Source organism: Primulina huaijiensis, chromosome 3 (genome assembly GCF_012295235.1).
Source record: "Primulina huaijiensis isolate GDHJ02 chromosome 3, ASM1229523v2, whole genome shotgun sequence".
NCBI classification, from domain to species: domain Eukaryota; kingdom Viridiplantae; phylum Streptophyta; class Magnoliopsida; order Lamiales; family Gesneriaceae; genus Primulina; species Primulina huaijiensis.
In genome coordinates, this window is record NC_133308.1 from 29,576,546 (window position 1) to 29,596,946 (window position 20,401).

A 20,401-nucleotide genomic window follows, 5' to 3' on the forward strand; every position below is an offset into this window, starting at 1 on the left:
AATGCAAACCATCCGGCCATTGTCTTGCTTTGGCGCATTATATAAGTAATGTTTGCAAATACTTAAAATATAATTTTGAATTTTTCATTTACAAAGTTTTGCAATTTTTTTAAAAAAAGTTAACAATCACTTCTTTTAAAAAAATATTTACAAATACTGTGTCATACATGATGATACTCGTATTCAAATGGACGATGTTCTAAGATTAATAGAATGAAAAAATAGTTTTATGGTTCGGTATTTTGTCTTTTTTATTTTTATTTTAACAAATTATAGTTTAGTCTCTAATTAATACGTATAATTTTGATTTGATCCAAAAAAAAATAATCCCGTGTGTTCTTTTGTTACAATTATTATATTATTTCTATTTGAATATAAATTAATAATTTAAAAAAACCGTACAAATATGTAGAAAAACACAGGAATACGTATGTCCGTGCACTGGTATTATCTTATAAACGAATAACGAAGGAAAAAAAAGAAATAGTTTCCTAAAAGCAGCTTCTTATATTTGTTCTATTTTTACAATGCGTTTTTGTTTAAAATCTCCTTCCGCTTTCCACTCGTTGCGAAAACATGCTTATTTCACTGCTCTACGCCGGAGCAACTTCGCCTCCTCCTAAATTCCCGGCACACATACACACATTCGTATCTCTGGCAACTTTATCTTTTCCCGTTCTCAACAATTTTAGCCCACTCAAGGCCCTCAGAATCCGGGTTCTCGCAACCGCCGCCGCCAAAAATAGAGGTGAAGCCGATACCTTTTTAGCTGAAGAACATGTTTCGTGGGCTTCTCTTGGGGTTTCGGATGGCCTCGCCCGCGCCCTCATTAATGTTGGCCTACATAGACCTTCTTTGGTTCAGGTTCCTTATATTTTCTCTGCTTTTCTTTAAGTTCTCTTTTGTGTTTAGATTAGTTGTGTAAAGTCATGATTTTTATTTGGGAAAGTTGGAATAAAGAACTTATTGGTTCAGGTTCTTTAAAAAGGGAAAAGAACAAAAAAAAAAAAAAAACAGCGAGATGATTCTCAAACTCGGCATTCTATTAAATAGCCCCATCATTCCAAAAGAGCAAGATGATCCTCAATGACATATGATATTATGGACTCAGTGTACTAATGAAACTGAAGTGTGCAATATAATAATTGACAGTGAGAATATGGCCTCCAAAGCTTTGGTCAAGGTGCTGAATTTTGAAAATTGAGAAGCATCCTTTATCTTGCAAAATCGCATGGATTAAAATTGGCCATTCCGAGTTCTCAAGAGAATTTGTGACAATGCTTATAAAATTGATATCCAAAGTGACAGAACATCTCAAATACTTTCAATGACTTTGATATTTTGTCTACTTTCCATCAGGTTTTTTTTTCACGAATCTTCAAGAGGAGATACCAATTTGGTGCAGCAGAAGGGAGTGTCTAAATTCAAACAATAAAGAACTTGAAACAAGAACGTAAAATAATATAAATCTGAATCTTAGTAAAGCTAAATCGATGTTTAAATGCAGGGAATAAGTTCATATAAAGTACTAATCCTATCCTGATATAATACTATACTGAGAGTCCTACTATATTTAAAAATATTAGTCCGAATGCAACTGAAATACTAAGAGTCCTAATGCAAATAAAATACTTTAATAATATCTGAAAATAAAAACTAGTTAAACTCGTGCAGAATCAATAAGTGCAAAATTGAATTTGTCATTTGTGATTATTAAATTTCTTTTTCTTTTCTGAGAGTCATATTCAGAAAGTGTAGTTCAAAACGTTTGGAATATCTCTTTATTTATTTCTAATAAACAAAGAGGAAATAGTTAATCATGGTGGAACTCACTAAAATCTCAATTCAGGCAGCCTGTATACCAACCATTCTTGCAGGAGCTGATGTAGTGGTTGCAGCGGAGACTGGAAGTGGCAAAACCCATGGATACTTAGTTCCTCTCGTTGACAGGTTATGCAGAAATATGGATGTATCAAAACGTGATGTGGATGATCACAAATGGCACAAGAAGCACCATGTTTCTCTTGTTCTATGTCCTAATGTGATGCTGTGTGAGCAAGTTGCCCGCATGGCTAACTCCCTCATAGATGATAACGGTGTGCCATTTCTTACAGCTTCTGCCATTTGTGGCCGGCAGGTACGACTATGTTTTGTTTTAAAACTTATTGATGGTTGATTGTTAAGCTATGGGCCGAAAAGCAAAGTTATTAGTCTAAAATAACTAGAATATTAGGTGGGAAAATCTTCAAGCTTACATATCCCTGAAGCTGATGTGTGCCATGGTAGATTACTACTTGAGAAATCCTCATGATGGCCTACTCTGGATGTCTTTCAGCGACTATAATTAATGTACCTTAGTTGTACTTATAATTCGAATATGGGTCACATTATCGACATGATCCCTTCTCCAAGTTTCCCTATCTGTTGTATTGATTTTCTTTTCAGCGAGAACATCAATTTTATGCTACAAGACAAAAAATAAAGTTCGAACCCAAAAAACTAGTAGATTATGTTGGAGAGTAGCTCCAGCTTATGTGTTACATCACTATTTAGTGTTTATTTGGATCCGATACAGAACATATAACATTGATGCAATAGTATATCAGATTTGCCGACTTTTTCAGTGTAAAGTTCTTATACATGGTACATCACCATTTTTTTATAGGGCTTGTCAATCAAAGAACCGGATATAATAGTATCAACTCCAGTTGCACTTCTGAACTTTCTTTATGCAATTGACCCAGAAAAACGCAGAAGTGCTGATTGTATACGCCGCTTGAAATATGTGGTAATTTTTTGTACAAGTGACCATGCGTTACTATTTGTTAATAATTCATCATTCACTGGTTGTAGTCTATGTCAATCAATTCTGTAGGTTTTCGATGAAGCAGACCTGCTGCTCTGTGGGAGTTTCCAGAACCAAGTAATCCGTCTTATAAACATGCTTCGTTTTGATGAGAAGCAGTTGTCTCGACTGAAAAACCCAGATTCTGTGGCTCAGGAATATGACTCATTTCCCCTAAAATCCTCTGAAATAGAGGTCAAGGAGGGAATATTTGTGGATTTAGCTGAGGAAGATGAAAATTCTGATAATACGTCTGCTATAGAGGACTTGGAGCTCAAATCTGAGATTAAGATAAAACAGGACTGGAGGCGTGTCAGAAAATTATATGATCGCAGTAAGCAGTACATTTTTGTTGCAGCCACTCTTCCTCTGAATGGAAAGAAAACTGCCGGAGGGATTTTGAAACGGATGTTTCCTGATGCAAGTTGGCTTAGTGGAAGTTATCTCCATCGTCAAAATCCAAGGTCCCTCCATTCATCTACGGCTGCATCAATACCCGTAGTTAATTAATTCCCTTTTTTAAGGGAAAGATAAACTTTTTCTTATCATGAAAGGTGATAATTGAAAACATGCTATTACAGTATTGATTTTGTGTGTGCGCCAGGTTGGAGCAAAAGTGGGTAGAAGTTACAAACGATACAGAAGTAGATGCACTAATAAATGCTGTCAACAGTGGACTTAACACTAAGGTTGGTTCCAGCTCTGGAATAATTCGGACCATGGTGTTTGCAAATACTGTTGAGGCTGCCGAGGCTGTCGCCAAGATTTTGATGGGAGTGAATATCAAATGTTTACGGTACCATAGTAGCATCTCTTTGGAAGAGCGGACAGAGAATCTGGTTGACTTCCAGCTGAAAGGTGGTGTTTTTGTGTGCACCGATGCTGCTGCTCGAGGGCTTGACATACAGAAGGTTTCTCATGTTATTCAGGTAACATCAATATTGTTGAGATTATAAAATATGTTTAATATTATTTATTGTTTAATAAAAAAATTACTATCATAGTTATCCAAGTCTAGTTTTATCTATATAATGGGGTGATAGATTGTATTCTACGTTAAGAAGACTGTATATTGTGTCTCGCACGTCGGTTTTGATGGTTATACCACATAAAATTTATGCTTTATTTGGTTTCTGTTTCCTCTATGTTCCTAGTATTCAAAATTCAGTTATATTTACTTAAGTATGTGATTATGGCGATGTAGTAGAAATTCGACATGACTGGAGAATGGGGTTAGTTTTACTTCCTATGCCACCCCTACTAGAAGTATTTAGTCCCCTTGATTTATGTTTCTGTAAAATCTGACAAGTTGGTTTCCTGGTAGGCCGAATTTGCGACTTCGGCTGTAGACTTTTTACATAGAGTCGGTCGCACAGCCAGAGCTGGTGAAGATGGCCTCGTTACAAGTCTTTTTACAAAATCAAATCGAGATCTTGTTGCTGCAGTTCGTCATGCCGAAGAACTGGATTTGTCTGTGGTAATATTTTAGCTAATGACAAACAATTACGTTTTGGCTCAAATAAAATTTCTTTAGGAAAGCTTTTTATGCAACGATAGCGTTTAATAATTTTACTTCAGGAAAAGGCATTTAGCAGAAAAAGGAGTTTCCGAAACAAGCTTAAGAAGAGAGGTAAACTAGGATACTCCTCTGAGGTGACATAAGTTGAGATGACTTGTTTTAAAATAATTTAGTGGATCACAATTTGCAGGTATAAATAGGCCGGATGGTGCATCATTCATTCCACAGGAAATTCCATTGTAAACTACTAGATATGTAATAGAAGGAATGCAGCCACAACTTCGCTTTTGCAACATGCTGAGTTTTCAGAAAAGGCCAACCCAAGCTAGAATGCAATATTCACCCTCGACCATAAGTACCTTCACGGCCAATGGATAATAGGTGTGTTCACTGTCGTGAAATGTACGCAACCAATTGTCAACGAATGCATTAGATCTCATGTTATTTTCGTTGAATTTGGAGTAAATTCCTCCGTTCTGTGAGAAATCATTCTTGTATGATTTTCGTTGAATTTGGAGTAAATTTCCTAGAAGAATTAGACTGTTGTCGAAAAACTTCCGTGCAATCCAAGCTTGTATGAAGTTGTTTTATGCATTCATAAATCAGTCTGAGACCACTATCGTGGATGTACATCTGAGTTCGATATATATGTTCTCAATACTATACTTCCAATTTGTTCAGAAAATAAAAATGAAGTTTTAGAAGCGAAGCTTGGTTCCTGGCAACTAGTCTGGAGTATGCTCTTCAAGAACATCCCTGCTGGTTAGAAAGTACTCTGAACTTGAATTGATGTGCTTCCAATTCGAAATTTAAAGCCTCCAGTACCGTATACCAAACATCTAAAGCCACTTCAGCGTGCAGATTCTTGATAGGGCTCTAGCATGATATACCTTTGATGATCCAATAATAGACTCGAGCTACTTTTCAATATCCTTGCGAACTTGTCCCTATATTTTTTGCTCAAAAGAATGGAACAAAATGACAGATATCAGTTAAGGGACCGAACAAGATTAGCAGAAGATATAGATTGGAGATAATCTCACCCGCAAGATCAACTCCCAGATTGGCCTGATTATCAGCCTCGTAATTCAAGTCCTACCAGAAGAGATAAATAACAAGTTAAATTAATCTGTAATACTTCAAAAGTTCTGTTGTATTTGGAACTAAGTGACTGTTCGCCAAGAATCATACCAGGATATTATCTCATGAATATTAGACATTCAGTGTAGTGGATGTCATGACAAATGTAACAGAAGATTTGAAATGGTGCTGTATGGGTTGCTCAACAAAATGACGCAAGAAACAGACGCTAACGAAACCGATATCATTTTTAGGTGCTCCCAAGTCCTAATCAACAGAAGCATGACATCGTTGTGCACAACAAATGTATCAAATCAATATTTACCCTTAAGACATGGATAATCTGGAACGACTGAAATTTATCCTTCAACTTCTTTGCCTCTTCGTATAACCTGAATAATTTTTGATTTTTCACCCTCCATAAACCCTGAATCTGTTCATGAAATATCACATTAAAAGAAAATTTCACCAGGATAAATGAAGCGTGAGATTTACCAAGAAAGGCACCTACATGCAAACAAGTTTGGAGTCCCCCCTAACTCGAACACTTGTAAAACCTTTTCCAAGAGCGTATTTCAATCCTAATATAATTCCACGATACTCAGCAGCATTACTTGTTGCTACGCCTAACCCTTCACGTAACTTACAAATCTAATACGTGAAAAAATGTTAGAGATACACCGAATGTAAAAGATACAGAAAAAAGAACGATGCTTACCAAACTCCCATCATCAGATCGTATAATAGCTCCGCCCCCGGCTTGTCCAGGATTCCCTTTTGAAGAACCATCAAACTCAAGAGTACAAGATAGCTGCAAATGAGTAAAAGACATTCAGGTTTTTGCAAAGAAAGTCTCAATCTCAGAGCATTCTTGAATCCAAAACATTGTTTTTGGTCCAAAGTTTAATAATGAATCAATCACTCACACAAGCCGATGAATTTTGGTCAACTCCATTAGGATCCAATTTGAGATGCTTTCTTGAGGAGTCATTTGAAGTCAGCAATGGTCCAACAGCTTCCTGGAAAGCATAAGAGTGCTTATAAACCACGGGCTTGTGAAGCTAATTTTATAGATTCATGTTTCTCTTTTTTCCCATTTCTTTAAGGGGACCAAATAAAGTTCTCACTTACTCCATAAGTCAACCACAGAGCTTTTTGTCACCTCTTCTTTGTCAATGAGTTATTAGTTGTTTCACCCACAGAATTTGGCTGCAATAGGAAAACTAGGATGCTTATATTAAATCTAGGTATTGGGAAGAAACACAAAAGTATGGGTTTGCAACGGTCGGTTTGGTTCGGTTTTAATAAACTTCGGTTCGGTTTACGGTTTTCGAGTGTCTAATCCTAAACCAAACCATTTTAATTCGGTCCGGTTTGGTTTTTTTGTATTGCGGTTTGGTTATTACGGTTTGTGTAATAAATTTAGTTATAAATGAAGTTGTACGTTATAAATTTTAAAAAAATATAATAAAAAACCACAATCAAATTTGTTTGATTATCTTACAAAAACCAATAATCACTCAATCCACACGGTAAAAGAAATTAAGAAAATAATTTTATCATAAACAAATACCATGCACAATATATAGATTAGAGAGCAGAGAACTACCAAAGCAACACATGTTTCTTCTTCTCCAATCTAGAATTGTGTTGTTGGTTGATTGAAAAGGGAATGTGTGAAGCAAGGCACAAGCACAACAATTCAACAAAGATGTGCGGCTGAAATTTTGAATGTCAAAACCTAAATAAATTAATTTATTATTTATTTACTTATTTTTAAGTTTTATTTTTAATTTTTAAGTTAGGACATGTTTGGAGTACAATATAATAAAAAAAACAAATAATTCTCATATATTCGGTTTTGAAGTTATTTCGGTTTTTTTTTAAAAAAAAAACCGAAAACCAAACCGGAAAACCGAAAATGCGTAATATAGAAACCGTAACCGGTCAAATAACGAAAAAAACCGAACCAAAAAAACCGAATTTTACGGTTCGGCCGGTTTTTTCGGTTTTAACCGAAATTTGAACACCCCTACACAAAAGTAAGGACTTGATCGTATTGCCCTTGTAGTAATTGATGAATTGAACAGGATAACACAAGTCAGAAGCTTGTTGTCTCATAGCACAATGAAGAGAGCATTAGCTAGCACATAATTCTTTATTTTTACAATAATAGTAGTTTTCATTGATCTTACTCTGCAATAATATTTTTATAATATTTTTACATCGAGGGACACCAGAATCCAAGTACATACGTGCCATGAACTTTTTCAAAAAAGTTTCCTATTAGGCTAAATAACACATATTGAATGGAGTGGAAGGGGAATAATATCAAATAAGGTGTTTCAAATTTTTGATTGCATATGTGGTGAGATAATCTGACCTGAATTGGACATGGCACAAGAGTGCCGAAAAGTTCTTTAGTAAGATCAGAAGTTCTGATGGAATAAAGAGCATTCACAAGTCCACAAGAGAGAAGATATTTCTCTGCATCCTTCGGCATGGAGTAACCTTTGTACGCACTGCCCGAGAAAATAAGAGAAAAATAGATGCATCTAAGTATTAGTAAGTCCTCTCTCCTAACAGAATGAAGATTGAGTATACTACGCTGGTTGAAATGAAAGTGAACATTAAACATGATACTCAACATGAAAACATCTTAACATGTGTTCACTAATCAAAATTGAGAACAGCAGATTACCGAGGTTCCAACTTGAGCCTGGCAATAACTTGAGCTTTTGTAAACACCTATGAGATTGCCCTTCCGAACAACAAAAATTGCTTCCCTGTCGTCCTGCATTATAGTTTTGGGTCGTTCACGAGAGGTACCTCTGACATGTCTGCAAAATGAATTAAATGCATGTCAGGAAATCGAATTGAATTGAATGAATGATTGGTGACAGGGACAACGCGTTGAGTTTTGTTGAAAATAAGAATATGCGTTTTTAAAGGGTCTTCACACGGACAAAGAGCTCTATTTATAGAGCTCTCTCCTCTCATTCTGAAATCATCTCTTCTTCGATTTTTCTCTCATCCTATAGCATTTGAGTGCTTAGTTCTATAATATTTGTGAGATGTTTGTTCTTCTGTATTAAGAGAGTGCATATTCTCTTTGGAAACACAAAAGTGAGTGGTTGTACACCATAAAATATTATATTGGAATTCTTTTCATCTTGCCAGTGGTTTTTACCCTAATAATTTTTAGGGTTTTCCACGTAAATCTCGGTGTCCAATTTATTCTTTATTTTCATATTTATCATCTCAAATTGCCGCAAGTGAGACCAACAAGTGATAACAGAGCATTGGTTTAAAATTTTTTAAAATTTTTAGTATGCTCTATGGTTGCAGCCTAGACTAATCTTCCACATCAGAAAAGTTTTTTTGAGATTTTTTATTAATTATTTTGTCCAATCTACTAAAATTGTTGTAGACATGATGACGGGTAGGTACGAGATAACAAAGTTCAACGGAAGCAATTTTATGCTGTGAAAAATAAAGATACAAGCAGTTTTAAGAAAAGAGAATTGTTTGGCGGTTATTCGAGATAGACTGGTGGAAATTACGGACGATAAAAGTGGAATGAGATGAATGATAATGATGTTGCCAATCTACACTTGGTAATAGCAGACGAAGTATTGTCAAGTATCTCTGAGATAAAAACAGCAAAAGTTATCTGGGATACTCTGACAAAGATGTACGAGGTTAAGCCGCTATACAACATGATTTTCCTAAGAAGAAGGCTTTATACTCTTCCGATGACGGAATCCTCATCGATGACTGATCATATCAACACACTAAATACTCTATTTTCTCAACTCACTTCTATGGGGCATAAAATAGAGAAAAATGAACGTGCAGAGCTTCTACTTCAAACTCTACCAGATTCATATGATCAACTTATCATCAACATAACCAACAATATTCTTATGGGCTCTCTAAAATTCGACGATGTCTTAACTGTGGTTCTAGGAGAAGAAAATCGGCTCGAAATCAGGAAGATAGGTTGGTAACTTCGAAGCAGATAGTGGTTTTGCCGATGATAAGAGTAAGAGTTATGGACCGTGACTCTAGTGGCCAAATACGAGGTAGATCAAAGTCGAGAAGTAAGAAGAAAAATATTTACTGCTTTAAATGTAGCGGTAAAGGGCATTTCAAGAAAGAGTGTACGAGTATCGAGAAGAGTTCTCAAGGAAATGTGGCTAGTAATTCAGGCAGTGGTGAAATAGTATTCAGCGAAGCGACAACAGTTGTAGAAGACAGGTACAAATTTTGTGACACATGGATTATGGATTCATGAGCGACGTCGCACATGACGTCTCGAATAGAATGGTTTGATCATTATGAACCAGTCTCAGGAGGAACTGTATTCATGGGAAATGAGCATACCTTGGAAATCGCTGGGATCGGTGCTATGAAAATAAAAAATTTTGATGGCACAATTCGCACCATACGAAAGGTACGACATGTGAAAGGACTGACGAAAAATCTTTTGTCCTAAAGGCAATTAGATGACATCGGATGTAAAACTCGTATCGAAAATGAGATCATGAAAATTGTAAAGAGTGAGCTTTGAGTTATGAAGACGGAAAAAATTTATGCAAATCTGTATGTACTTTTGGGAGAAACACACAAAGACTCAGAACTAGTTGCTGCATCAATTGGTTTAGGAGAAGAATTAACAGTGTTATGGCATAGAAAGCTCGAGCATATGTCAGAACGAGAGTTGAAAATTCTCTCAGAATGGAAGCTGCTGCCGGGACTTACAAAAGTGTCACTACCCTTTTGTGAGCATTGTGTTACTAGAAAACAACACAGATTAAAGTTTTGCACTTCTACTGCCAAAAGCAAAAGCATATTGGAGCTGTTTCATTCGGATGTTTGGCAAGCATCGGTTGTATCCCTAGGAGGAGCGAGATACTTTGTCTCGTTCATTGATGATTTCTCTAAGAGATGTTGGGTGTATTCAATCAAGAAGAAATCAGATGTTTTCCAGATCTTCAAAGATTTCAAAGTACGGGTTGAACTTGATTTTGAAAAGAAAACCAAGTGTTTGAGGACTGACAATGGAAGAGAATATAACAGTGACGAATTTGATGCATATTGTCAACATAAGGGCTTCAAAAGACAGTTTACGACGGCTTACACACCTCAACAGGATGGAATGGCAGAGCGGATGAACAGAACATTGTTGGATAGAACAAGAGCTATATTGAGGACTGCGGGTCTAGACAAGTCATTTTGGGCGAAAGCAGTCAAAACCGCTTGCTATACTATCAATCGTTCTCCTTCAGTAGTTATTGATTTGAAGACTCCGATGGAGATGTGGACCGGAAAGCTGACAGATTATTCTCATTTGCATACATTTGGAAGTCATGTGTACGTTCTGTACAATGAGGAAGAAAGATCGAAGTTAGATTCGAAATCCAAAAAATGTATCTTCTTGGGTTATGCTGATGGAGTTAAGGGGTTTCGCTTGTGGGATCCCACTGTCCACAAGCTTGTCATCAACAGAGATGTTATCTTCGAGGAAGATAAAGTAAAGGGAGACAAAGTCACACCGAGTTCAGAAGCATTATATTTCAGGTGGAAAATAGGACAGACGAAAGTTAAAATTCTTGTTAAGCAGTACCAAAGCACGAAGAACAAGAACATGTTGAGTCTGAGATTTCCAATGTCAGACAGTCAACTCGAGACAGAAGACCACCAGGTTGGTTTTCAGATTATGTCACTGAAAGCAATATTGCATATTATCTGTTATCAGATGATGGTGAGTCATCGAGTTTCCACGAGACTACTCAAAGCTCGGATGTATCCATGTGGATGATAGCAATGTAAGAAGAGTTGGAGGCATTAGACAAGAATAAAACTTGGGATCTTGTTACACTACCACGAGGGAGGAAAGCCATTGGAAACAGAGGGGTCTATAAGATCAAGCGTGATGACAATAACCAAGTGAAGCGGTATCATGATAGATTGGTGGTAAAAGAATATGCTCAGAAAGAAGGCATTGACTTCAATGAGATATTTTCTCCTGTGGTTTGGCTTACAACAGTCATAGTAGAGTTGGTATTGTGTGCGGTGTTTAACCTACATCTAGAACAACCAGATGTGAAAACTGAATTTCTTCATGGAGATCTTGAAGAAGAAATATATATGCTTCAGCAAGAAGGTTTTGCAAAAAAAAGCAAAGAGAACTTGGTTTGTAGGTTGAAAAAATCTCTGTACGGTTTCAATCAGGCGCCGAGGTGTTGGTACAAGAGATTTGATTCCTATATCATGAGCTTTGGATACAACAGACTGAGTGCAGACCCTTGTACATATTTCAAGAGGTCTGGTGATGATTATATTATTTTGCTGTTGTATGTGGACGACGTGTTTGTAGTAGGCCCCAACAAAGATTAGGTCCAAGGATTGAAGACACAGTTGGCTAGAGAATTTGATATGAAGTACTTGGAACCAGCAAACAAGATTTTAGGAATGCAAGTTCACCGAGACAGAAGTAACAGAAAGATTTAGCTTTCCCAGAAAAATTACTTGAAGAAAATCTTGCAATGCTTCAACATACAAGATAGCAAGCCAATATCGACCCCTCTTCTTGTTAATTTCAAATTACCTTTCGAGATGTGTCCTAGCAGTGAAGCAGAGAGGATGAAGATGTCTCGAGTACCATATGCATCATCAGTGAAAAGTTTGATGTTCGCTATGATCTGTACAAGACCAGACATAGCTCAAGCAGTGGGAGCAGTTAATCGGTATATGACGAATCCTGGACGAGAGAATTGGAGTACAGTTATGAGGATCCTTAGATACATTAAGGGTACCTCAAATGCTGTATTATGTTATGGAGAATCAGATTTTACACTCAGGGGCTATGTCGATTCAAATTATGCAGGTGATCCTGATAAGAGAAAATACACTTGCAGGGAGAACAGTAAGCTGGGTTTCAAACGTGCAAACAGTTGTGGCATTATTTACAACGGAGGTAGAATACATGGCAGCTACTCAAAGTTGCAAGGAGGCAATATGGACTAAAATGTTATTGGATGAGATCGGACACAAACAAGAGAATATTTCTTTGGTTTGTGAAAGTCAGAGTGCCTTGCACATCGCAAGGAATCCAACCTTTCATTCTAAGACGAAACATATTGGAGTTCAATTTCACTTTGTACAGGAAGTAGTAGAAGAAAGAAGCGTGGATATGCAGAAGATCTATACAAAAGATAACATAGCTGATTTTTTAACCAAGCCAGTGAACATTGACAAATTTGAGTGGTGTAGATCCTCAAATGGCCTAACGGAAATGTAAGCAGCATGGAATGGCAAGATTGAAAGGATATGTGGAGATGTGTTTGATTCTCATTCAAATCTCCAAGTGGGAGAAATGTCGGCAAAATGAATTAAATGCATGTCAGGACATTGAATTGAATGAATGATTGGTGACAAGTACAACGCATTGAGTTTTGTTGAAAATAAGAATACCACGGACAATGGACTCTATAAATAGAGTCATCTCCCCTCATTCTGAAATCATCCCTTCTTCGAGTTTTCTCTCATCCTATAACATTTGAGTGCTTAGTTCTATAATATTTGTGAGGTGTTTGTTCTAATGTATTAAGAGAGTGTGTGTTCTTTTGAGAAACACAGTGAGTGGTTGTACACCGTAAAATATTATATTGGAATTCTTTTCATCTTGCCAGTGGTTTTTGCCCTAATAATTTTTAGGGATTTCCACGTAAATCTTGATGTCCAATTTATTATTTATTTTCAAATTTATTATCTCAAATTGTCGCAAGTGTAACCAACATGACAGACTGCTTTGCCGAATAGAACTGAACTCAAAATCTTGCCTAAAGCCCGAATTGTGGAAACCTGTTTTCCATGAAGGAAAACACAAGCCACAAAACGGGGCTCATGAAGCAAACAAAGCATACCAGAGTTCTTTCCCTCCTCTTCCTCAGGTTTCTCGGGTAATCCTTTCAGACAAACATTTTTCGACTTCCACAAAGCATCTAAATATCTTTCTTTTTGACAGTTCAAAACTATGACATTGAAAAAAGACCCGAAATCAGCTTTTTTTCTCACAAAACTTCACATTCTTAGAAAAAGCTAGGTTTAAATTTTGAATCCTGCTGATATGCCCGCTCTTTCCCTTGCAGAAAGGCTACAAAATAGAACTATTTCCATTTAGAGCACCCGCAATATAACACCCACCAACTCATCAAAAATCGTGGGGTCCACTGCCACATACTCATTATAACAACATATCTCTTTTACTCACATTCCTTTTAACATTAAAACTCATTATTTATGGGTCTCACAGTCCACTTAATCATCATAAATTTTTTTCATATTAAATAAATATGTTTTAAATATATTTTGCATTATTTAAATCATTATTCTAATTTTTAAAATAATCTTACTTTATAATAAAATAATTTTATTAATTTTAAAAAATAATATTAATGTTTTTTAAATATATTTATTAAATAAAATAGATGTTCGAAAGAAATACCACGACGGAAGAAGAATTTAAACAAGACGTGAGCACAATTTATTTAAAGTTACAATATAATTACGAAATTGAAATGAAACAATAACTTATAAATAAACCACACTTTGATTCACGGATTGTTGTTGTATTGCCCCCAGATATGCTCAACTAAGTCTGCACGAAGTTGGTGATGAACTTGAGTGTCACGTAGCTCAGAATTTGTTTGAAGATAATCCTGAAATCCTCGGTTTGAGACACGGATAGGTTGTGCAGGTTCGTCACCTTCATCGTTGTACCAATTTGTCGCGTGACCTCCCTCATCCTCAACGATCATGTTATGCAAAATAATGCATGCTAACATGATTTGTTTAACTTTTTCCTATACCAATAACGAGCTGGACCTCTGACAATCGCCCATCGAGATTGAAGCACCCCAAATGCCCATTCGACATATTTTCTTGCGGACTCCAGTCTTTCCTTAAACAACTTCCTCTTGGGATCCTCCGGGCAAGGAAAAGCCTTAACGAAAGTAGCCCACTCACGATATATTCCATCTGTTAGATAATAACCCTTTGTATATACAGTGTTGTTCACCGTGAAATGAATCTCTGGCGCATTTCCTTGCAAGACGTTGTTGAATATGGGAGATTCATATAACATGTTAATATCGTTACGTGAACCGGCAACCCCAAAGAATGCATGCCATATCCACAAGTCATGAGACGCGATCGCTTCAAGCACGATTGTTGGTGACCCATGTCTCTTTGTAAATTGACCTTTCCAAGCAACTGGACAATTTTTCCATTTCCAGTGCATACAATCAAGGCTATCCAACATGCCAAGGAAGCTGTGGCTCTCATCATGCATTTGAAGAAGACGTTGAACATCATCAGCATTTGTTCTTCTCAAGTATCTATCACCAAATATTTCAACCACGTATTCGCAGAACTTGAAAAGACACTTGATGACAGTTGATTCACCCATACGTAGTTACTAATCAAGATTGTCGGCGGGGACTCCGTAAGCCAGTTGACGAATCGCAGCTGTGCATTTTTGTAGTGGTGAAAACTCTTTTCTTCGCACAGCATCGTCCCTCTGTCGAAAAAACATTGAATGATTCTCTAATGCATTCACTATGCTGAGGAATAACTCTTTTTGAATTCGAAATCGTCTTCGAAATATTTCATCGTGATACACCGGGTTCGTAGAAAAATAATCATTAGCGAGCCTCTCATTCATGGCCTCACGATTTCTTTGAATGATCATTCTTTTTCTGCGTGTTTCCCTCCTCTGATATGATTCCATAAGTTCTTGGTGTTGTTGAAGTACCAATGACATCATTTCGTCAACCGGATCATAAGCTTGCTCATCGATTTCAACATGGACTCCGTCTTCGCTTGTCGAGCTAGAATTTGAGCTAGAGTTGCCTGTAGAATGAGACATTTTTGGAGAAAACACGTTTTACTATATGTGTTTGCAAAAAGGTATATTAGTCGAATGAAACTCTCGTAGCACAATGTGTCTATATATTTTTTTTTCCTTATGCAACGGCTACTTTGCAATGACTACTTTGCAACGGCTAGTTTTCAACGGATATTTGACAATAACAATTTTGAAAAGATGATAATAATTGAAAATCACATTAATCGAAATGAGAAATACAATAATTAAAAATTACAATCACTTGGAAATATAATAATAATAATAATAATAATAATAATAATAATAATAAATGAACGTCGAGTAAATAAGTTGTTCCTCTGTCATCTGCGATGTGTCTTTGTTCAAGATTTCGTACTCCTTCAATTTCAAGCGTCGATTCTTAGCTTCATATCTGGACAAGGCAGTTTTTGCCTTAATCTCCTCTACTTCGAGTTGTTTTTGTTTCAGATCGACTTCGAACTTCTTCACGCTTGTGTACTCGGTGAACTTTGTGAAAATATTGCTGTAGTTTATAGCCAGATCTTCTATGGTCGATTTGACTCTATCTTTTCCATTTCTTTTTGCTACCTTTTGTCCCATTGGACGAGTATCTTCATCATCCAGGTCTATGCTCACCTCTTGGTTAGAGGAGGTGTTGCTTGCTCCCGACTCTTAAGTCTTCGTCTTCTTTGTGGCCACATAGTGATCAGTGGACTGTGGAGTAAATATTGGACGGCTTTGACAATTCTCCACACATGCTCGAGATTGAATGCAACACCTTGTTTTCGGATCGATATTTTTCGTACGCAAACCTCAGTATATCTTCGTCACTGTGACCACTTCGATATGAACTGTAAACACTATTATAATTTGAGTTGAATCGATATACCTTCTTTTGGATTGTATTGTGCCAATGTGACTGTATAACATTTGCACTTCTGGTGTTTAAACCTGGGAGACGATTCTTATTGTAGTAGCTTGCAACACGTCCCCAAAAAGCATCCACCTTTTGATCATTGCCGATTATTGGATCATCGCTGATAGTGACAAAACTTTTCGCTAAGACCTCGTCTTCAATCTTTGTCCAACTTGAACGCTTTCTTGAACCCTCAGCATTTGAAACCGTTTTTTCTAAATTGACCACCACAATTGGGGATTCACGATCGGAAAGTTGCATCTCCGGGACAAAAGTTGGAGTTGCGGGTTCATTCGACATCGGAGATGTGAAAGGCATAACATTTGTGTGCGGGGTACTATATCCATGAACAACTGGCGGCGTGAAAAACGGATGGCTCATGTTTTGCAAATATTCGGCTGGAAGCGGTTGATATGGACCTCGAAGGTCATAATTTGGATGATTGATAGAATTTCCAAAACCTTGGAAATTTTGAAGATTTTGGGAAAGAAACGTCATATTTGGAAATGGATGTGGGTATTGATAATTTGGTGGAATTTGTGGATTTTGGGAAGATGGATTTTCTTGCCGGTTGTTTGTAGTCAAGAAATTTGTAAAAAAATATCTTATTATTTTCATCCATTTCGGATAGAAAATAAGATTTTTGGAACTTAAAAAAATAGATGGGAGAATATTAGAGAGTATAATTGAAGAGTGTAGTGAATTGGAATGAAAATATGTGCACACATTTGTGGGTATTTATAGAAAAAAATTGAAACTAGTCGTTAGTTAGTCGTTACAAATTTTTTAGATTTTTTTATAATTTAATTCAAATTTAATTAAATATTTAAAAAAAAAAAAAATTGAAAATTTACACCGATTATAAATGAAAAAAAATTTAAAAATTTTATTACGCGTGAGGCTAACGTGAAAAAAACAAAAAAATAAAAAATATTAATAAAAAACGTGTGGGGGCCGCGTAGGCGGCTGCCCCACTCATTTTGTGGCGTTTCTAAAATTAAAAAAAATAGAAAGAGGTGTTCAAATTCTTGTGAGTGGGCATTATAATATCCATTCACAATGAAGATAATGTTCATTTAACATCTCATTGTGGGTGTCCTTAGTCATAATAAAAAAATTTCCTTTATTCACTACCAAGCCACGACGAGTTTTAGCCGGTTAAAAGTAAAAGCCAAAACAAAAACTTCACGTGGGAAATGAATGTAAAACCTAAATCATGGATACCCAAATGAGTGATCAACAGTTGCGGAACGAATAAAAGTTAATGAATACACACACATACCGACAGACTTAATGCTCCAACCTGTTGAATTGCACAACTGTTACTTCTGTTTCGGTGAAAACGGGTGCCGGGTAGTTGGGGTTTAGGAATCCGTATTACCGGATGATAGATAAATTAAATGAATTTGTGATTCTTTTTTATTTCAATTTGTAAACGAAAAGGTCATTAAACTCCCGAAAAATATGATCACGATATAAATAATAAAAAAGTACTATAAATATTATCTTACACTATTAAATAATCTTTTCAAATAAGTCTAACGCAAATCAAACATTGCATTCCCTTTTTGTGGTTACATGTTTGGACCGAATGACCTGATTCGATTAAATGTTGAAGTCTTTCTTTACATTCTACAAGTAATTAATTAACTGGAATGATATAAATAATATTTACGACAGCGCAGTGACAAGTTATGATTTGAAGAACACGTGACAACTGAAATCAAATAATTCCATTGTCGGATACAATATGCTGGCTCCATTCCTTTGTCTTTAATGGAAAAGTTGATGTTTCTCTCTTGGAGCGACTGAGTTTTCATTTATTCCCGAAAAGAATTGAAGTTGAACCGACCATAATCATTCTGCAACTTATGCTTGTAGCCAGTAAACATTATAGTCCACTTCTCGAAAAAAAGGATTTGTTGTTACAATCAAATCAAATCAAATCACATATTTTATTATGTTCCTCGGCTTGGTTGTCAAGCCCAAAGAAGCACATCTTCTTTGGCAAGACAAAAACGTCAAATTCCCCTAAATTTAAATTCCGCCAAGGTTTCTTGCAAATTGATAGAAGGCTCCCCACGGCCACAACTCAAAAGCCACCAAAAGCAAGCCATATTTGGAAGCTCTTGTCCCTCAGCAACTTCCAAAGCCATCATTGGCAAGAGTTACGAGTTTGCAACCTCTTACTCTCAAGTTCAAGCTGAACATGAACATGCCATTGAAAATAACTCTTTGCAGAACTTAAAACTCCTCTAGGAACCTAAGTGTTTATCTTACCACTTTCCGTACACGTTCATTGGCAGCAGGAGTTCCACCAGTGACAGATTCAGGAAGATAAGGGCTGCTAACTCGCACGTCATTCATCACAACTATGATCGTCTTGTCCCACCGAACAGGAAGCCTGCTTATACAACAATATTGGAAACCAATTTATTAAAAGCTTATGACACAGCACAGATCACACGGTGGATTCAGTGGTCAAAATAATATGGTACCCAAGATCAGCAACGTCTAACAACATAGATTATCCAGCACTCAACATATGAATACAGAATAGATACGGCTCGATAAACGGACAGAAATTGCATTTGAGGTTGAATGTCACTGGATATATGGGATGTCAGTGCAAGACAACAGTTTGGGTATCGAATGTTCAGTCGCACTCAAGAAGGAATATATAATTATGTTTCACTACAAACACGACTTAACATTTCACCATTTGTCCGGGCATTTGTGTATGCTTGAATGATATGGCATACCAAAACAAAACAGACCTGGAACTACAAAAGATGTCTTCGATAGTCGTCAACCCAAAGATATGATGATCATTTGGACGATCAAGGGACTAAATGACCTGAATCTTTCCATCAGATTAGTTCTGACATGATAATGACGCATGCATCAAATTAAAAGTACCCAAATTGAGACGCCCACTTGGAAAAAAATTGCGTAGTTTCAAAAATCTTGAAACATAAAAAAAATATTAATAAAGGTCACACCTATATGTAGATCAAATCCAACTCCCAAAATAGAATAAAGAGAAACACTGTACCCCGGTGGTGAAATTGAACATTTAGCATGATGGAATGTGACTATCAATTGTCATGAAGCTTTTATCCAGAATGTTAACGCCAAATATTTAGAGAGTTTTATGCTTGGTAATGCAACAAGAAGTGAAAATGATAAAAACTACGTGCAAACCAAAATCAAATTTTTTTAGAAGACACCGTATCTAATATGAATTAAAAATCACACTTTTATCTGGCAAAAATAAATGCATAAAAGAATCCATGATTAAATAGAGTAATGAGACGATACATTACGTTTTAGACAAGGCATCGAAAAGAGCTTGGGCCTCAGTTGTAACACCAACTCCTATCCTCTCAGCCTCAGCCTCTGCTTGTCTGAAATTGAATTAATCATACAATCCATAACCAGGAATTAAACCCTATAAAATCGCTAAAATAATACATACATCAAATTTTACAAAAAAGAAAATCTCATAACTCACAAACGGGAATCTGGTAAAATTAGAGACATCACCTAAAAGCAGACTCTTCTCTAGACTGAAGAGTAGTAAGATCAAGAAAACAATTTTTAATATCAAGTGGGTCTTCGGCTTGACCCAACAAGGAGAAGTCTTTTATGTAGTTAGCTTTAAGCAGCCTTATATTCCTCTTCGACACAATCCCAGATTTCATCCCCTCTTGTACTAAACAGGAACAGAAGTTAAAGAATACACCAAAACAAGATAAGAAAAACAAAAACCAACAAAGATTGAAATGAATTGGAAGGATATGAAGGATGAGAAGATTGGAGGGGACGTCAAAGCTGACGACTTGGGCTTGAAATTCTTCTCCAAACGTGGTCTTTATTGAGAGAATACAACCAACAGCGAATTCTTCTGATTGATCCTGTTCTTCCATGGACGTATCTTGTGCTCTCATCTGCGCCTCCCGTCCAGACGACCTGTGAATTTTTATGTTTTATTAGTACAAGTTTGTAAATGGACCTGGACCGACTGTTTTGGGCCAAATGTTCTCTTTAACGAATTGGGTCCAAAACACGAGCCCGCTAACTGGATCACTTCCAACAACGAAAAAAAAAAACTTTTACTTATGATTT

At 36.4% G+C, this 20,401-nt stretch overlaps 4 protein-coding genes across 10 annotated transcripts; 1 reads left to right on the forward strand and 3 right to left on the reverse strand.

The window, feature by feature from the left end:
- The first annotated feature begins 512 nt into the window (after positions 1-512).
- Positions 513-4,863, forward strand: LOC140974526 (DEAD-box ATP-dependent RNA helicase 22). Of its 2 annotated transcripts, XM_073438025.1 has the most exons (9): positions 513-864; positions 1,850-2,137; positions 2,666-2,788; positions 2,876-2,923; positions 3,002-3,309; positions 3,450-3,774; positions 4,170-4,322; positions 4,424-4,475; positions 4,555-4,863. In XM_073438025.1, the coding sequence occupies exons 1-9, from the start codon at positions 577-579 to the stop codon at positions 4,605-4,607; spliced, it is 1,638 nt and encodes a 545-aa protein (XP_073294126.1). In that variant the 5' UTR covers positions 513-576; the 3' UTR covers positions 4,608-4,863. The 2 variants fall into 2 exon arrangements, with proteins under 2 accessions (XP_073294126.1, XP_073294125.1); XM_073438024.1 differs by having other exon boundaries at positions 514-864; positions 2,876-3,309.
- Positions 4,864-4,936: 73 nt separating this feature from the next.
- On the reverse strand, positions 4,937-8,243 carry LOC140974527 (uncharacterized). 5 transcript variants are annotated; one of them, XR_012174798.1, is made up of 8 exons: positions 8,146-8,243; positions 7,828-7,966; positions 6,576-6,653; positions 6,371-6,463; positions 5,952-6,255; positions 5,770-5,877; positions 5,408-5,459; positions 4,937-5,311 (listed from the first exon to the last, which is right to left on the reverse strand). XR_012174798.1 is itself a non-coding variant. In XM_073438030.1 (7 exons), the coding sequence occupies exons 2-4, from the start codon at positions 7,945-7,947 to the stop codon at positions 6,088-6,090; spliced, it is 381 nt and encodes a 126-aa protein (XP_073294131.1). In that variant the 5' UTR covers positions 7,948-7,966; positions 8,146-8,243; the 3' UTR covers positions 4,937-5,311; positions 5,408-5,459; positions 5,770-5,877; positions 5,952-6,087. The 5 variants fall into 5 exon arrangements, 4 of the variants coding, with proteins under 4 accessions (XP_073294131.1, XP_073294130.1, XP_073294128.1 ...); XM_073438030.1 differs by lacking the exon at positions 6,576-6,653; XM_073438029.1 differs by lacking the exons at positions 6,576-6,653; positions 8,146-8,243 and having other exon boundaries at positions 4,937-5,238; positions 5,277-5,311; positions 7,828-8,139.
- A 4,974-nt stretch (positions 8,244-13,217) lies between these two features.
- Positions 13,218-14,919, reverse strand: LOC140972677 (uncharacterized). The gene is made up of 2 exons (XM_073435051.1): positions 14,295-14,919; positions 13,218-13,483 (listed from the first exon to the last, which is right to left on the reverse strand). Exons 1-2 carry the CDS (start codon positions 14,917-14,919, stop codon positions 13,218-13,220), a joined length of 891 nt encoding a protein of 296 aa, XP_073291152.1.
- Positions 14,920-18,115: 3,196 nt separating this feature from the next.
- Positions 18,116-20,253, reverse strand: LOC140974528 (uncharacterized). Of its 2 annotated transcripts, XM_073438032.1 has the most exons (5): positions 20,075-20,253; positions 19,820-19,984; positions 19,600-19,680; positions 18,554-18,677; positions 18,116-18,476 (listed from the first exon to the last, which is right to left on the reverse strand). In XM_073438032.1, the coding sequence occupies exons 1-5, from the start codon at positions 20,221-20,223 to the stop codon at positions 18,429-18,431; spliced, it is 567 nt and encodes a 188-aa protein (XP_073294133.1). In that variant the 5' UTR covers positions 20,224-20,253; the 3' UTR covers positions 18,116-18,428. The 2 variants fall into 2 exon arrangements, with proteins under 2 accessions (XP_073294133.1, XP_073294132.1); XM_073438031.1 differs by having other exon boundaries at positions 19,820-20,253.
- Positions 20,254-20,401: the final 148 nt, after the last annotated feature.

What these genes read in the sequence shown, in the direction of transcription:
- LOC140974526 (XM_073438024.1), top strand. Translation starts at nt 577, where the DNA reads ATGCTTATTTCACTGCTCTACGCCGGAGCAACTTCGCCTCCTCCTAAA. An exon ending in CTGCCATTTGTGGCCGGCAG is followed by an intron (nt 2,138 to 2,665) that starts GTACGACTATGT and finishes ATTTTTTTATAG; the next exon opens with GGCTTGTCAATCAAAGAACC. An exon ending in TACGCCGCTTGAAATATGTG is followed by an intron (nt 2,789 to 2,875) that starts GTAATTTTTTGT and finishes TCAATTCTGTAG; the next exon opens with GTTTTCGATGAAGCAGACCT.
- LOC140974527 (XM_073438029.1), bottom strand. Translation starts at nt 8,094, where the DNA reads ATGTTGAGTATCATGTTTAATGTTCACTTTCATTTCAACCAGCGTAGT. An exon ending in TTGTGCCATGTCCAATTCAG is followed by an intron (nt 6,464 to 7,827) that starts GTCAGATTATCT and finishes TATGCTTTCCAG; the next exon opens with GAAGCTGTTGGACCATTGCT. An exon ending in ACCAAAATTCATCGGCTTGT is followed by an intron (nt 6,256 to 6,370) that starts GTGAGTGATTGA and finishes ACTCATTTGCAG; the next exon opens with CTATCTTGTACTCTTGAGTT.
- LOC140972677 (XM_073435051.1), bottom strand. Translation starts at nt 14,919, where the DNA reads ATGGGTGAATCAACTGTCATCAAGTGTCTTTTCAAGTTCTGCGAATAC. An exon ending in GAAAAAGTTAAACAAATCAT is followed by an intron (nt 13,484 to 14,294) that starts GTTAGCATGCAT and finishes TCAATGTCATAG; the next exon opens with TTTTGAACTGTCAAAAAGAA.
- LOC140974528 (XM_073438031.1), bottom strand. Translation starts at nt 20,223, where the DNA reads ATGAGAGCACAAGATACGTCCATGGAAGAACAGGATCAATCAGAAGAA. An exon ending in TTCGATGCCTTGTCTAAAAC is followed by an intron (nt 18,678 to 19,599) that starts GTAATGTATCGT and finishes TTGTATAAGCAG; the next exon opens with GCTTCCTGTTCGGTGGGACA. An exon ending in ATGAACGTGTACGGAAAGTG is followed by an intron (nt 18,477 to 18,553) that starts GTAAGATAAACA and finishes GTTCATGTTCAG; the next exon opens with CTTGAACTTGAGAGTAAGAG.